Consider the following 14111-nt stretch of genomic DNA (forward strand, 5'->3'; position numbering starts at 1 on the left):
CTTCCTCGGGGTCTCTTCCCAGTCAGACATGGAGCAGGGAGCATCCTTACCAGATAATAATAATAATAATAATGTCAGCCCTGTATGTTTCCATATAGTGGCGAAATTAGTCTCTGCATTTAACCCATCCACCACCAGGTGGTGCAGTGGGCAGCTATTGAAAGTGCCCAGGGTGCATTTTGGGGATGAGGTGTGCTGCCCAGAGACACCACACGGTATGCAGTGACCGGGGATCGAACCTGGGACTTTCGGGTCCCAAGCCGGCTGCCCTGCCTCTACACCATCTCAGCCCCATTGATGCCTGAACCACCTCAACTGGCTCCTCTGGATGTGGAGGAGCAGTGGTTCTACTCTGAGTCTCTCCTGATAACTGAACTTCTCACCCTGTCTCTAAGGAGAGTCCAGCTCCTGCAGAGGAAACTCATTTCAACCTCCTGGATCCACAATCTCATTCTTTCAGTCTCTACCAGAGTTCAGGACCAGAGGTGAGGGGAGGAACGTAGACCGACCAGTAAACAGAGAGCTTTGTCTTACAGCTCAGCTCCCTCTTCACCACAACAGACCGGTACAGAGTCCACAATACTGCAGATGCTTCACTAATCTGTCAGTCTCACGCTCCATTCTTCCCTCACTCGTGAACAAAACCCTGAGATACTTGAACTCCTCCACTTGAGGCAGAACCTCACCCTCGACCTGGAGAGTGGAATCCACCATTTTCTGACTGAGGACCATGACCTCAGATTTGGAGGTGCTGGTTCTCATCCCAGCTGCTTCACACTCGGCTGTGAACCGCTCCAGTGAGAGCTGAAGATCACGGTGACACCAACAGGACCACATCATCTGCAAAGAGCAGCGATGGATGGTCAAACTCCAAAACAACAAATACAGACAGTAAAAGTGATTTCCAAAGAAAAACCACAACATTCAATTTTTTTCTATGAACAAAATTTATAAAAATTAGAGTAGAGAGATATAAAAGAGATATTTAATTACTTTTACTCATTATTATGAGCAGCTTGGCTGAGAAAAAATTGACGTGAAATAACAGTTTAAAAAAAGGTAATAAATTATAAACATATGAAACTCTGAGTTTATTCAAACGATGATGATGTTTCTGAATGTGACTTGTTTTAGATGGAGATCATTTGTCCCTGAACAGTCTAAAAACAGTTTAAAGTTTGTGGCTTGACTTGGAAAGAGTTCCTAATATTATTTCAAAACTTTAATTTTTAATAAACCAACAACAAACAGTTTATTAAAAATTTGCTAATGAAAATATCCCTTTATTCATTTTGTTGTTCTGTTGAAGACTAACAAATAGATACAAGTCTATTAACTGTATTTATTATAAAAACAAACTTATGCCTTGAAAATGTTCAGCTTGAAGATGGATTTACATTTTAACGTTAATAAAAATCAACATTTATAAGTTGTACAAACAAAAGTGTGATTACAGTCGGTTGTGTTTGTGCTTGTTTCAGATTTGGTTGGTTAAAGAACGACGTCGCTGACAGACACCAGCCGTGCGTTCCCCTCTGTAAACATATGTTTTGTTTGTCAGGTATCCTGTACAAAGGCAGCGGGGAGAACCAGTTCATCTCCCTCCAGCCTCCAGTGGTTTCCACCGTGATGGGGAACGGACGGCGCAGGAGCATTTCCTGTCCCAGCTGTAATGGTCAGGCCCAGGGCAACAAGCTGCTGGCGCCAGTTGCTCTGGCCTGGGGCATCGATGGCAGCCTCTACGTTGGCGATTTCAATTTCATCCGCCGGATCTACCCCTCCGGGAACGTGACAAGCATCATGGAGCTCAGGTAAAATAAAACGCAACGTTAAATAAAAAGGAACGTTTCCATTTATTTAACATTTAGAAGCTTTTTCACTGATAATAATGTTAAAATACACATTTCTGCATGCAGTCACATTTGAATTTGCATATAAGGATAACTCTACTGGATAAACTTTATGAAAATTAAGAAGTATTTTAAAGTTATGCAGATTTAACATCGTAGACAAAAACAACTGCAATACACTTTAAATGACTTCCATAAATGTAAAAAAATAAAGACGTCTCCCTTCCTATTGAGTGTTGAGCACATGCAGCAGAAGGAAAACTAAAATGGCACAGTGGGCAGATTTTAATTCACACATCTTTTCCCCTCCCCATAGAAATGTGTAATCTTTTCTCTATCCATTTCCATAATTAGGAAAGACATCCTGTCTTCAGCGTGTAATTGGGATGATTTACGCCCTCATGCCAACTTGGCTTCTCCCTGCCATGACTCTGATTCGGCCAGTTGGCTTATTTCAAAGTGGCAGATGTTGATTAAATGTGCGTCGGGTCGCCTTCGTCCAGGAGACACGTACATGACAAAAACATTAAAAAACTGCCTTAAAATGAGAGAGGTCATCAGTCTGTTGGCAGGGACCGTCACGTGGCTTTGTCCGATAGTGTCAGGGGTGCTGAGAGGAACTCTAAACTTTCACCCTGAGCGTCTGTTGAAGCACCTGCTGGCCTCAGCCGCTGCGTCGCTCGTGTTAGAAGCTGTGTGGATGGAAGACAGGGCGCTGCTGTAAAACATCATGCATGATCAGCACTTTGTGAGATGAAAAACAGTTTAGGAACTAGTTTATGACCCCAAGCAGCTGCTTTACGTTTAGGAACGACTGAAGGCAAAACACAAAACTTGTTGGCTTTATTGCATCATTACATCAAAATATCCCACAAAGTTAAGTCTGGTCCTCTGGACAGTTTCTTGTTGTTGAAATGTTTCAGTTTTTATCTAAAGGACTTCTTCAGTCTGAGGAGCTGCAACAAACTCAGTTCTATAAAGAGCACCTTCTCATGGTGGATCAACCAGTTTGTTGTTGACATCCAGAACCAGCTGTTCCCATGATGGGGAGGATCATCAGCCTAACATTTGATCGTTAGTGCCCTGGTGGCCGCTTGCTATCCACAGGAGGCTGAGTGATACTAACAATAACAGCATTGTAAGAGAAGCAGAGTTGGACACGGAGGCTCCGCCCCTTTTTAATGACAGACTGGTTCTCTTCACAAAGATGGCCTCCTTCGATCCTCTCTCAAACCATCGTTCCTCTCCATAAAGGATGTGAACATCTTCATCCCTGAACGAGTGACCTCTAAACCAGACTCTGAGGTCTACCCTCATCTCCAGGTCAGAGGTCACTCTTCCAGAGATGAAGATGTTCACATCCTGGACAGAGAGGAACGATGGTTTGAGAGAGGAGAGAAGGAGGCCATCTTTGTGAAGAGAACCAGTCCATCATTAAACGGTGGAGGAACCTCCGTGTTCAACTGTCCCCCTCACAATGCTGTTATTGCTAGTATCACTCAGCCCTCTGTGAATAGCAAGCGACCTTCAGGGCACTAACGATCGGTCGTTAGTCTGATGGTCCTCCATCATGTGAACAGCTAGTTTTGGCTGTCAGCAGCAAACTGGTTGATCCACCATGAGAAGGTTCTGTTTGTTGCAGCTCCTCTGACTGAAGAAGTCTTTTGGATTAAAGATGAAACGTTTCATCTAGCGATGCACGATATTGGCGGCATGGTATCGGCTGATTTTAGCGATAAAGTTAAATATCATGAAATAATATTTGGTGACAAGGAGGCCTGCAGCGCCAGCACAATGTTATGACGTCACGCACGCCGTTGAGTTTAGATTTGTGAAAAGTCACAAATGTGCACTGTTCGAGTGTCGTCGTCGTGTTAGAGTAAATGTCATCAATAAATGTGACAATAAACATGATCCAAGTTGAAGTGTTACATCAGTGTCAGCCCCTTTTTGGCAGCTGCATTTGTTAGCAGGTCAAACTGACAAAGACCGTGCAGAATAATATATTATTTTAATTCCACTGCAGAGAAACCTGTAGTCTTTGTAAAAGTCTAGGAACAAAAATATTGGTATTGTATCGGTTATTGGCCAAATAAGTTTTAACATATCGGCCAAAAATCCAATAATGTGCATCCCTAGTTTCAACAATTTTAATTTTTTAATGGATTTTTCTACCTGGATTATTGAGCATGAATCAGGATATTATCAAAATATGTCTTTATTAGCTTCAGGCTCATTTGCTGTAAAACCAACGAACATTAAAAACCATAAGAGCAGAAAAATCTTGTTTCAGAAAGAAAGCGTTGGAGACGTACACGCGGTTCCAGTTTTCTCTTCCTGTCCTTCGGCTCATCCAGCTGGAGCCTCGTCCCTCTGCTGGTAGCGTAAGCCGATGTTTATATTCTGGCTTCAGCGGTCAGTGCAGCAAGTGGCAGAATCAATATTTCAATATGAGTGGTCAAATTGAGAATAGCAGTGGTGATGGCGCCTGGAGAACACAGGAGGACATGTTTTCCTCTCTGTGGGTTAGATCTCCACCTCGACACAATCTGCCACACCGTCGGAGCGTTTGACCTTCTCTGCCCACGCGTCGATGCTTCAAGGGGACAACTTTGACTTTGTGAGTTTCTTCACGAGACTCTGAGAGAAATAATGCGTTCACTTTGATTTTTATTTTATTTCCTCCGTCCCCAGATCTGCTGACTGCGTGCGATTCCAGAAAGGAGAAACATAAATGATAAAGGGTGTTTATTCCGATCTCTTTTCAAAAAGCTGTCACTCATGTGACAAAACAAATGGGAAAATAATAGTCCTGAGAATAACAAGTTAACATATCCCCTTCAACACGTATCGAATTGATTGTCTCTATTTATTCTTTCTCTCTTTTCCTGCTTCCGCTGCTTCATAGAAATAAGGACTTTAGACACAGGTAGGTGGTTTCACGTTGGTGCCTGCTTTGTTTCTGTCTGCTCGTCACCGTCTTCGTCAACACATGAATAACTCTGCCTTTTACAGTTGTTAAAGCATCAGTGATTACCTTTTGTAATTACTGCAAATCAGCGATAGCTTGATTGCGTCTAAACAAGAGGGAGCGAGCGTGAACTTTCAGAATTAGTACATCTGCTTTTTGTAAAACGGGAAAATGTGCATTGGCAGCCTTCACAGATTTGAGACATTATGCGAAGGAACGCCTCCATGTTCTACAGCGAAACAGCAGAGTTCTGCAGTAAAGTTCAGTATCATTGCAAAGCTCATAATTACATTTCTAGTGATGGTGTTTGGCAGATGTTCCCATCCGGAGGGGCTTACACAACTGCTTTGTATTCATGAATATGGCAACGGCACTGTATCAAGTGAAGATGCATATTGGTGGCAATTAGCTTGTCCCAGTGATTAACATGACAAGTGCAAGAGGTGCTGCGCACAGCAAACTGCAGGGACTTCAGCTAAAGCAACTCCACCGCTGGGATGATCAGATTATGAAAACAGGACGAGTGACCTTTGGGTGAGGTTCAAATCTCACTTTTGTGATTCCTGCAGTGAATTTTCCTGTCATGTCAAACGCTCGGCGGGATGAAAAGGGTGCCGACTCCACGGCGTTGTGTTAACGAAACACAAAGATTGGTTTAAAACAGATTATAAACTTTCCAAGAGAATGAATTAGATGAAACTGTCGAGCTGTTAGCGAAGTGTTGAAACTTGTCTGAGCAGCAGTGGCATGACAGTGAAGGCAGCATGGAGACAGAGTGACAAGCAGCAGCTTGATGCTTCGAGAGCTGCTGAATCCTGGATCAGTCGGAGGTTTGAGGATCCCTGCAGGGCATTTCCTGCTCCTGGGACTCTGTGACTGCCTGGCCACGGATTGACTGGCACCGGCTTTAACACCTGTGACAGGTGAGGTCAAACTGTTGACACGTAGTGAAAGATGCAGAGAACTTTATCAATTTATATATATATATACATATATATATATATATGAGACTAACAAGCTGTTTGTAATATCAAGATCACATAAAATGTCTCTTTAAACATACATGATGTGTCCCACACAATGATAATATTTATTGCTTAAATGTTATATTGGACTGTAAAACACCAGAACGTGTCTCATTTATTATGTGGACCCCCCGCAGGTAGACTGTAAAAAAACGGGGTTACTTATGTTTGACTTGCTGAATATTTTATAGGAACTTCATAGCAGCCACCTGTTTTGAACATTGACTCGTATTGGCCATCAAGTTTTACGACTGCATTTTATCATTTTACAAAGATGTTTCACTGCCACGCTGGTTTCCAGTCACATTATTCGCTTCCACAGCCGAAGGAATATGGAGCGAGATCACATTAAGCTGCAGTAGAAACATGGCAGCAATGTTTACTACTGCACAATAAAGCAAGTTTATATATATATATATATATATATATATATATATATATATATAGTAACTGCATCTGTTTGGAGCTTTTTAATTATATTTGAGCACCTAATATGCATTTATTCTGGCTTGATTCAATTGTGTTAGAAATATCTCATATGTTTAGAAATCACACCCAGCCATAAATTAATTACTGTACAGTGATATGCAGATTAATCATCAGTCATATGTTTTACTATTTTTAGATTCCTAATTTTCTCTATATTTGTATTTGACAGCTAAATATTGCAAACAAGCAGGAAGAGATGTCATTAATTGTCACACTTTGTTAGCATAAGCCAGTGGTTCCTGTGATTTCCAGAGGCTCGTCCCCGCAGGAGTCTGATCACAGATGAAATGATCTGGCTCACAACTTGTCTTTTCTGCTTTGCAAACTGGAACCCCCCGCTGAGGTGGTATCCTGGTAAATTTACTCTCAATTCCACGTTCAACCTTCTGTTTTCTACACGTTTCACCCTCCCAGGCTTTCGCCTTTCCCTTTGCTCCGCTCGTTTTCTTTACGTTAAACTTTCAGGGACTGCTTCCCTCTGAAGTTTACCACTCGTGCACGTAACAGTGTTTGCACCTACCTGGAGCCGATCATAAGATCCGTGCGTTAAACAGAAAAGTTACATTTAACTAGAGAAATTGCATTTCCTGCGAAAATGCAATGAATGCATTACTGCTGAAGAACTTGCTAAAAACAGCTGAACTTAGCTAAGAAAATCTGGAATTGTAGCTGAAATGGAAGAAAAAAAGTCTTAATTAGCAGAAGAAAGAATGCATTTTTGCTGAATTAGGTATTAGCAGAAATGAGCACAAACAGGAAATTAGCCAAAATAAGCTGAAATTAGAAAAAAAAAAAAAAGCTGAAAAGAAGCTGAAAAGACAGAAAGTAGTTTCAACTACCAGAAGGAAGTGGAAAGAGCTAAAATGAGCTAAAAAAAAAAAAAGTAGAATTAGCTGAAAAGGCTAAATTTAGTATAAAAACAGTTACAATGTAGCTGAAGTAGCAGAAACAGCTGAAACCAACAGAAAAAAAAACCTGAAAGAAGCATAACAAGTTGAAATTACTAAAAAAGACATTAATTATGTTGAAATTAGCAAAAAATACTATGAAAAACTTGAATATATCTGAAAACAGCTGAAATTAGCTAAACATTGCTTACATCTGAAATATGTAAATTGCCTTTTTTGCAACAAAAAAAAAAGTTGTCTGAAAATGTAGAACAAGCTTAAATTAGAAGAAGAAAGCAAAAAAAGCACGTTTGCCCAGTTAGGCTGTAAGAAGCAGAAATGAGCACATAAAAGTGGAAATTATCTGGGGAAAAAAAAGCTGAAATTAGCTAAGTAACAGCTGAAAAGGAGCTAAAAAACAGATAGAAACTTAAATTACCAGAAGTGAGTGGAAAGAGCACAATTTTGCTGAATTAGGTTGAAAAAAGTTGGAGTGCAAAAAAATGTGATATTAGCTGAAAAAGCTTAAATTAGCATAAAAACAGCTAAATTGTAATTGAAATAGCAAAAAAAGCTGAAACTTGCAGAAATGAGCTGTAAGGAGCATAGCAAGCTGAAATTAGCAGAAAGATGTTAGAAGAAGCACAAAAATGTTGTAGTTAGCAGAAAGAGCCTGAAAGGAGCACAAAACAGCTGAAAAAACAGCTGAAATTTGCTGAAAGAAGCTGATTTTTATTTTGCAGCAGGAAGCTGAAAGAAGCTGAAGCAGAAAAAATGTGAAAGGAGCAGTAAAAGGTTGTAAACAGATCTAAAGATCTGAAGGATGGAAAATGAGCTCAATTCATTTTCTATGAGGAGAACGTGGTAGAAAAGGCTAAATATTTCAAAAAGCTAAAGTTGCATCAATACCAAAAGTCATAGCAAGATTGTCCTGAATGAGCTGAACCTTTTATGATTTGTTGAAATAGCACAAAAATTGTGGATGAAGAAAGATGCTGAAAAATGTACAGAATAGTTTAAAGAACCTGGAATAATAAATATTAACAGGATCACAATAGTGTGAGTGTTTAATAAGCATTCGCACAGTTAGCCGTGTACGGTGCATGTTGTAAAAAATAACGTTCTTAATGATAGTTTAAAGGACTGGGTATTATTTAGCTAATTTTTTATTAATAGTACTGTGGGTGAATTAAGTTTATAACACTGAAAGAAAAATAAATCTTGCTTTTACCTCGTCACTGTTAGTTTTTCTTTTCCTCTGGTAATGAGCTTGGCTTGATTCCACAAACTGCAGTTCATGCTTTCTTGAAAACTTAACACGTCGTTTGGATTTTTTACAGTCAAGTGGCAAACTTTTTGAAACAGTTGTTTTAAGCAGATTGCAGATGTTGCCCACACAAACACATTACAGATCCAGAGTGTTGTTGAAAGGCTCAGCCCGCTGTTACTGCGGAGAGCACAAAGGTTCAGCGTGCACGCCGTGCAGCAGTCGTTTGTCTGCAATCATTTCTGCCCAGCATGTTCTTTACATGAACTCTAAAAGCATTTACTCTATTTGATATAGGCTTGATTGTGGGAGTATTGTAGAAATACATAATTGTAGACCAGAAGTAGAATAATAAAAACAAATGTAAATGTTTGTGTCTGTTTGATGTTGGACTGCTCGGAGTCTAAAGGTGATCTGTGGTTCACTTGACCACACCTCAACACATTTAGCAACCAAACATCTGGATGTTCCACCTGATCTAGGTTATGCAGCGGTGCTTCTGATCACCGGCTGCAGCGCTGCCGGTCGGAGCTCGCTGAGCGACTCGTGCTGACGATTAGGGACCCTGCAGATCAATCTATAAAAAGCATATGTTTGTGTGCAAGTTTTAATTTCATTATTTATTTATTGATGGATTTGTTGTCACATTTTTTTATATTTCTTCTTGAATTTACTGAAAGTATTCACTGAGGGGAGTTTTCTAAAGAGAACCTCGGTCCCAGATGGTTGAGGCTTAATTTTATCACAGCTTATTTTGTGCTCGAATTGAATTTAATTAAAATAGAATTGGAATGGAAAAACTATTTTAATAATCCCAATGGTTAAAACACTTTGGAGTACATTGTTAATCAAGAAGGGGGAAAGGACTAAAATAAGATTGAATAATGGTGCATTTTGTCCTGAATGAGTGACCCGCTGGGTCCGGCAGAACTTTGGGGTTATTGCTTTAAGTGCTTCTTGTTGTCGCAGTGGAGATGAGGAAGTCTGAGTTACAGTACTCTGCTACAAGTAATTTAAGGAATATAACAGAGATTAATTAAATTGCAAATTAGACATGGATTTGTGCCACTAATAACAGATTTATTGTAAAAAATAAAGAAGTTCTGAAGAAGTACATGGGCTGAAGTTAGAATTTATGATGAACTCTCTTCTTTAACACAGCAACAACCCAGCTCACCGGTACTACCTGGCAACCGATCCAGTGACGGGCCAGCTGTACGTGTCAGACACCAACTCACGACGGATCTACCGCGTCAAGATCCTGAGTGGAACCAAGGACCTGCAGTCCAACGCCGAGGTGGTGGCAGGAACCGGAGAACACTGTCTGCCCTTTGACGAGAACCACTGCGGAGACGGAGGGAAAGCCCCGGAGGCCTCGCTCACCGGACCCAAAGGTACCATTTGGAATGAACGGCGTTGTCGTGGAGCCCTCTGATGGATTTCTCATCCAGAAGTGACACCAGCTAGATTTAAATTTATGCACGCTTCAGGCTCTGGGCCAGACGATGGCTTACTCTTTTAAATTAATTAATTTTGTTTGTGGTCCTGATGTTAAATTAAAAGTAATCAGGGTTGTCTACTAAGAAAACATGAATACTTTGTAAATGAAAACTACGTAATGCTCCCAATCAAAATGTGATCCCCTCCAGAAATTAAAGCATCTTTTTTTCCATTGAGGCATTCTCGTCAAAAACCACTTAAATATTAACTCAATATGAGAGTTTGTTTCTCCTTTGGCCAAAAAGCTCTTGTAAAAACGACTTGATGCTTTTAAAGCTCACAGTAAAGTAACTTCTGCCCACAACCAGTAAGTGCTATCTGTACACAACCTGTTGTCCACGTTCAGATAGCACGTGTCCATTTGTGCCATGATTGCTGCCTTTTCCATAAATTCCTCAGGAATAAAAGGCTCGGATGAATTGTTTTGCGCTCGTCGCTGTCTGCTTTGAGTGCCAACTGCAATAGTTCAGCTAGAGCTAGGTGATAAAGGCTTGAGTGAAAGCAATCTGAGGGAACGACTCTAATGATGGAGTGGGTGGGAGCCGAGACAAGAGAAGAAACAGCAGATGGCTCCATTTTTTCTTCCCTTTTCTCTTCTCAGACATTTGCTGAACTCTGCTCAAATGTGACACATTTCATCTGTCTGAGATTCTCAGGCTGTCAGATAGCCAGCTCCCGAGGATTCACCACGAGCTCCCACAGCTCGTCAATGTTTTAGCAGAAAGCAATCTTGTGCAGCCCTAGCCACAGGTCAAACCAAACCACTAACCTTCCATAGAAGCTTTTAAAGACTTCATTGAAAAAGAAATTCTCTGGAGGTAAGAGTAAAGTTATAGTACCTTCCAAACATTTGAATCCCTGTAAAAACGCTGGGATAATCATCCACTGTATTTCAGCAGAGCTCAGTTTCTAAAATTAAACCCCAAACCGCAGCATGTTAAAACTGGGGGGCGGGCTGGAAACAGCCTCCCTGCATGTGAGGTATGGCTGAATTCCCTTAGGCGCTGATCTCGATTAAGCAGCACGGTGACACGGAGAGTGATGTGGAGGCTGGCATGCCCCGTTAATGTATTTTCCCAGTTTGGGACATATGGTTATTGCAACTCCACACAGGTTCGGCTTCAACTCGGAGATTCGAGCTAACACTCAATAACTGAGACGATTCAGCTTCCGCTTGTCACCGCGGCAACTGCTCGTCTTTAACCCCTTTCATGAAAACTTGTCAGAAGCTGTCATGTCTATTCCCTTGCTTGTTTATTTCTCAAATGATGTGCGGGTTGCGACGACCGCGCGACTCTAAAAACCTCCTCACGGCACCACTCATTGACACCAGCACCTGCAGAGGTCAGCTTCAGACAGCGAGGTTACAAGACAAGGCAAGTGCATCTATACCGTATGAATACAGCCTTTCCCACTTCTGCCTGAGAAATTATTTAATACCAGAAAAGCAGCCTGTGAATTATTGATGGCTGTGCTTTTTGCAGTGACCTGAATAATGGGAAGGCGAACCTGACACATGTATCCATCGTGTTCCGTCCACCGAGTCATGCAAGCAAAGATGCGGCATCTCTACTATGTTTTCCTGTTTTCACAAGCTCTCTTCCCTGTTTTCCTCTCTTTTTTCTCACCCCCTCCCCCACTGCCACCACCACCCGCTTTCAACAGGCATCGCCGTGGACAAGAACGGTCTGATTTATTTCGTCGATGGCACCACAATCAGAAAGGTGGACCAGAATGGCATCGTTTCCACTTTCCTCGGTTCCAACGACCTGACATCGGCACGTCCTCTGACCTGTGACAACAGCATGGATATCAATCAGGTGACTTAAACAAAGATGTGCCAGGAAGCTCTTAACTGGGCAGTAAGCCCTTGCAGAGGGTGTCACAGTGCCACCTGGTGCCCCCAGCCCTCTAACCTGTTTCTGAGCGAGACACGGTAACGGCACAGATACGGTGCAGCGGCACAGGAACACATGTAGTTACACACGGGCTGATTGGTGTTTAGGGGACAGCAACACATGGAGGGGATTATTTATCCCCACCAGCTATTTTACTAATAAGTTTCCAAATTAAGAAGAAAAAAGTTATCTTTAGGGAAAATTTAATTGTTGCTATAGAAACAGTATTTCCTTCTGCCTGCAAATATTCAAGAGTGTAATCTGGATGTTTTAATGAAATGCATTTAATATTCAACCGTTACTAAACCAATCTTACGTGTTTATGATAATTATTTTGGATCACCCCTTTTGGGGCTCAGTTGATGTTTTCATGGAATTGTTCACTGAAATGATTCTTATTTTATTCTTGGCCAATTTAATTCAATTCTGAGCATCTGAAGTATTTTGTGTTATTTGCTTGATGATGTCTTCACTGTCTGTTGTGAGAAAGAGATGTAAAAGCAGGTTTTAATCCTAATATAAATGTAAGGATTAGGCAAATAGATAATTATAAAAGTAATATAAAATAAAAGATTATATCTGTGAATAGGAAAAAATAAAAGCAAATCATTATTTTTATCCCCCTTTTTTTTTTTGCCCTTATGTGAACAGAAGCAATTTTTTGAAGAACAGTAGGAATATGTTTCAAGGTGCTAGATGAGATTAAAACAGGAAGTAGTGACCAAAAAGTGATGAGTTTTCGTGTCGCAGTGGATAATTTGGAGGGAAGAATAATTTGTCTGTTTGGAGGCATGTGCTCACGTAGCTGGGCCTGAATTAGTGTTTAGTGTTCCATGAGTAATTGTCATCATCGAGGACACTTATACTGCACATAATAATGAGGCATAGTGCTGAGCATAAAAGCTTTTCTTTGGCAGAGCACGACCGCGGTCAGCTTTGTCCAAGAAAAGAAAAAACTCTACCGGAGAATGAGGTGACAGGAAAGTGCAGCTGAGTCCGGTCACAAGTGGTGAAAAAACACATCTCAAAACAAAAAGTGACAAAAAATGAAGGCGCAAGTTTCAGTTCTTCAACATTAATTTTCCTTTTTCCATTCACTCCCATAGAGTTTAAAAACTGATAATGAAGAAAAAGAAAAAAGTCTTTTATCACGTTAAAGTGGATGCTTTCACACCGTGAACTTTTTACCGCTTCAGCTGTCGAGGAATAAATACAATAAAAAGCGAGTCTCGGACCCTCCTACAGCTTGCACGTGTGCACCGAACAAAAGCAGCACTGTTTCCATCTGAACAGTTTACATTTTATATTGTGGCTGTGTTTATGAAGCACAATGAAGAAAAACTTCAAATGAATTATTTATTAATTCATCAGCACCTCCAGGTCTGACGTCATGGTCCTCAGTCTGAAAAGGAAAAGTGTGGATTGTTCTCTTCAGGGTGAGGTTCTGCCTCCAGTGGAGGAGTTCAAGCATCTCAGGGTTTTGTTCATGAGTGAGGGAAGAGTGGAGCGTGAGATTAACAGATGGATTGATGCAGCAATTGCAGTATTGTGGACTCTGTGCCGGTCTGTTGTGGTGAAGAGGGAGCTGAGCTGTAAGACAAAGCTCTCTGTTTACTGGTCGGTCTACGTTCCTCCCCTCACCTCTGGTCCTGAACTCTGGTAGAGACTGAAAGAATGAGATTGTGGATCCAGGAGGTTGAAATGAGTTTCCTCTGCAGGACAGCTGGACTCTCAGAGACAGGGTGAGAAGTTCAGTTATCAGGAGAGACTCGGAGTAGAACCACTGCTCCTCCACATCCAGAGGAGACAGTTGAGGTGGTTCACACATCTGGAAGGATGCTCCCTGGGTGCCTCCCCAAGGAGGTGCTTCAGGCATGTCTGACTGGGAGGAGACCCCGGGGAAGACCCAGGACACGCGGGAGAGACGTAGTCTCTCGGTTGTCCTGGGAACGCCTTGGAGTTCTCCCAGAAGAGGAAGAATGGATGAATGGATGGATGGATGGATGGATGGATGGATGGATGGATGGATGGATGGATGGATGGATGGATGGATGGATGGATGGATGGATGGACAGATGGACGGATGGGTGGATGGATGGATGAATGGATGGATGAATGGACAGATGGATGGACGGATGGATGGACAGATGGTTGGATGAATGGATGGATGGATGGACAGATGAATGGATGTATGGACAGATGGATGGATGGACAGATGGATGGA

At 41.5% G+C, this 14111-nt stretch overlaps 1 protein-coding gene across 1 annotated transcript; it reads left to right on the plus strand.

The window, feature by feature from the left end:
* Positions 1 to 1561: 1561 nt before the first annotated feature.
* LOC119408346 (teneurin-3) lies at positions 1562 to 11809 on the plus strand (the record flags this gene model as incomplete). Its single annotated transcript, XM_037675143.1, is given in 4 exon segments — positions 1562 to 1811; positions 4759 to 4779; positions 9651 to 9883; positions 11655 to 11809. Coding segments are annotated over 4 exon segments (659 nt in total), but the record flags the coding sequence as incomplete, so codon positions are not given.
* Between the last annotated feature and the right edge of the window lie 2302 nt (positions 11810 to 14111).

The sequence above is a fragment of the Nematolebias whitei genome, chromosome 4 (assembly GCF_014905685.2).
Source record: "Nematolebias whitei isolate Nwh7 chromosome 4, NemWhi1, whole genome shotgun sequence".
NCBI lineage: Eukaryota > Metazoa > Chordata > Actinopteri > Cyprinodontiformes > Rivulidae > Nematolebias > Nematolebias whitei.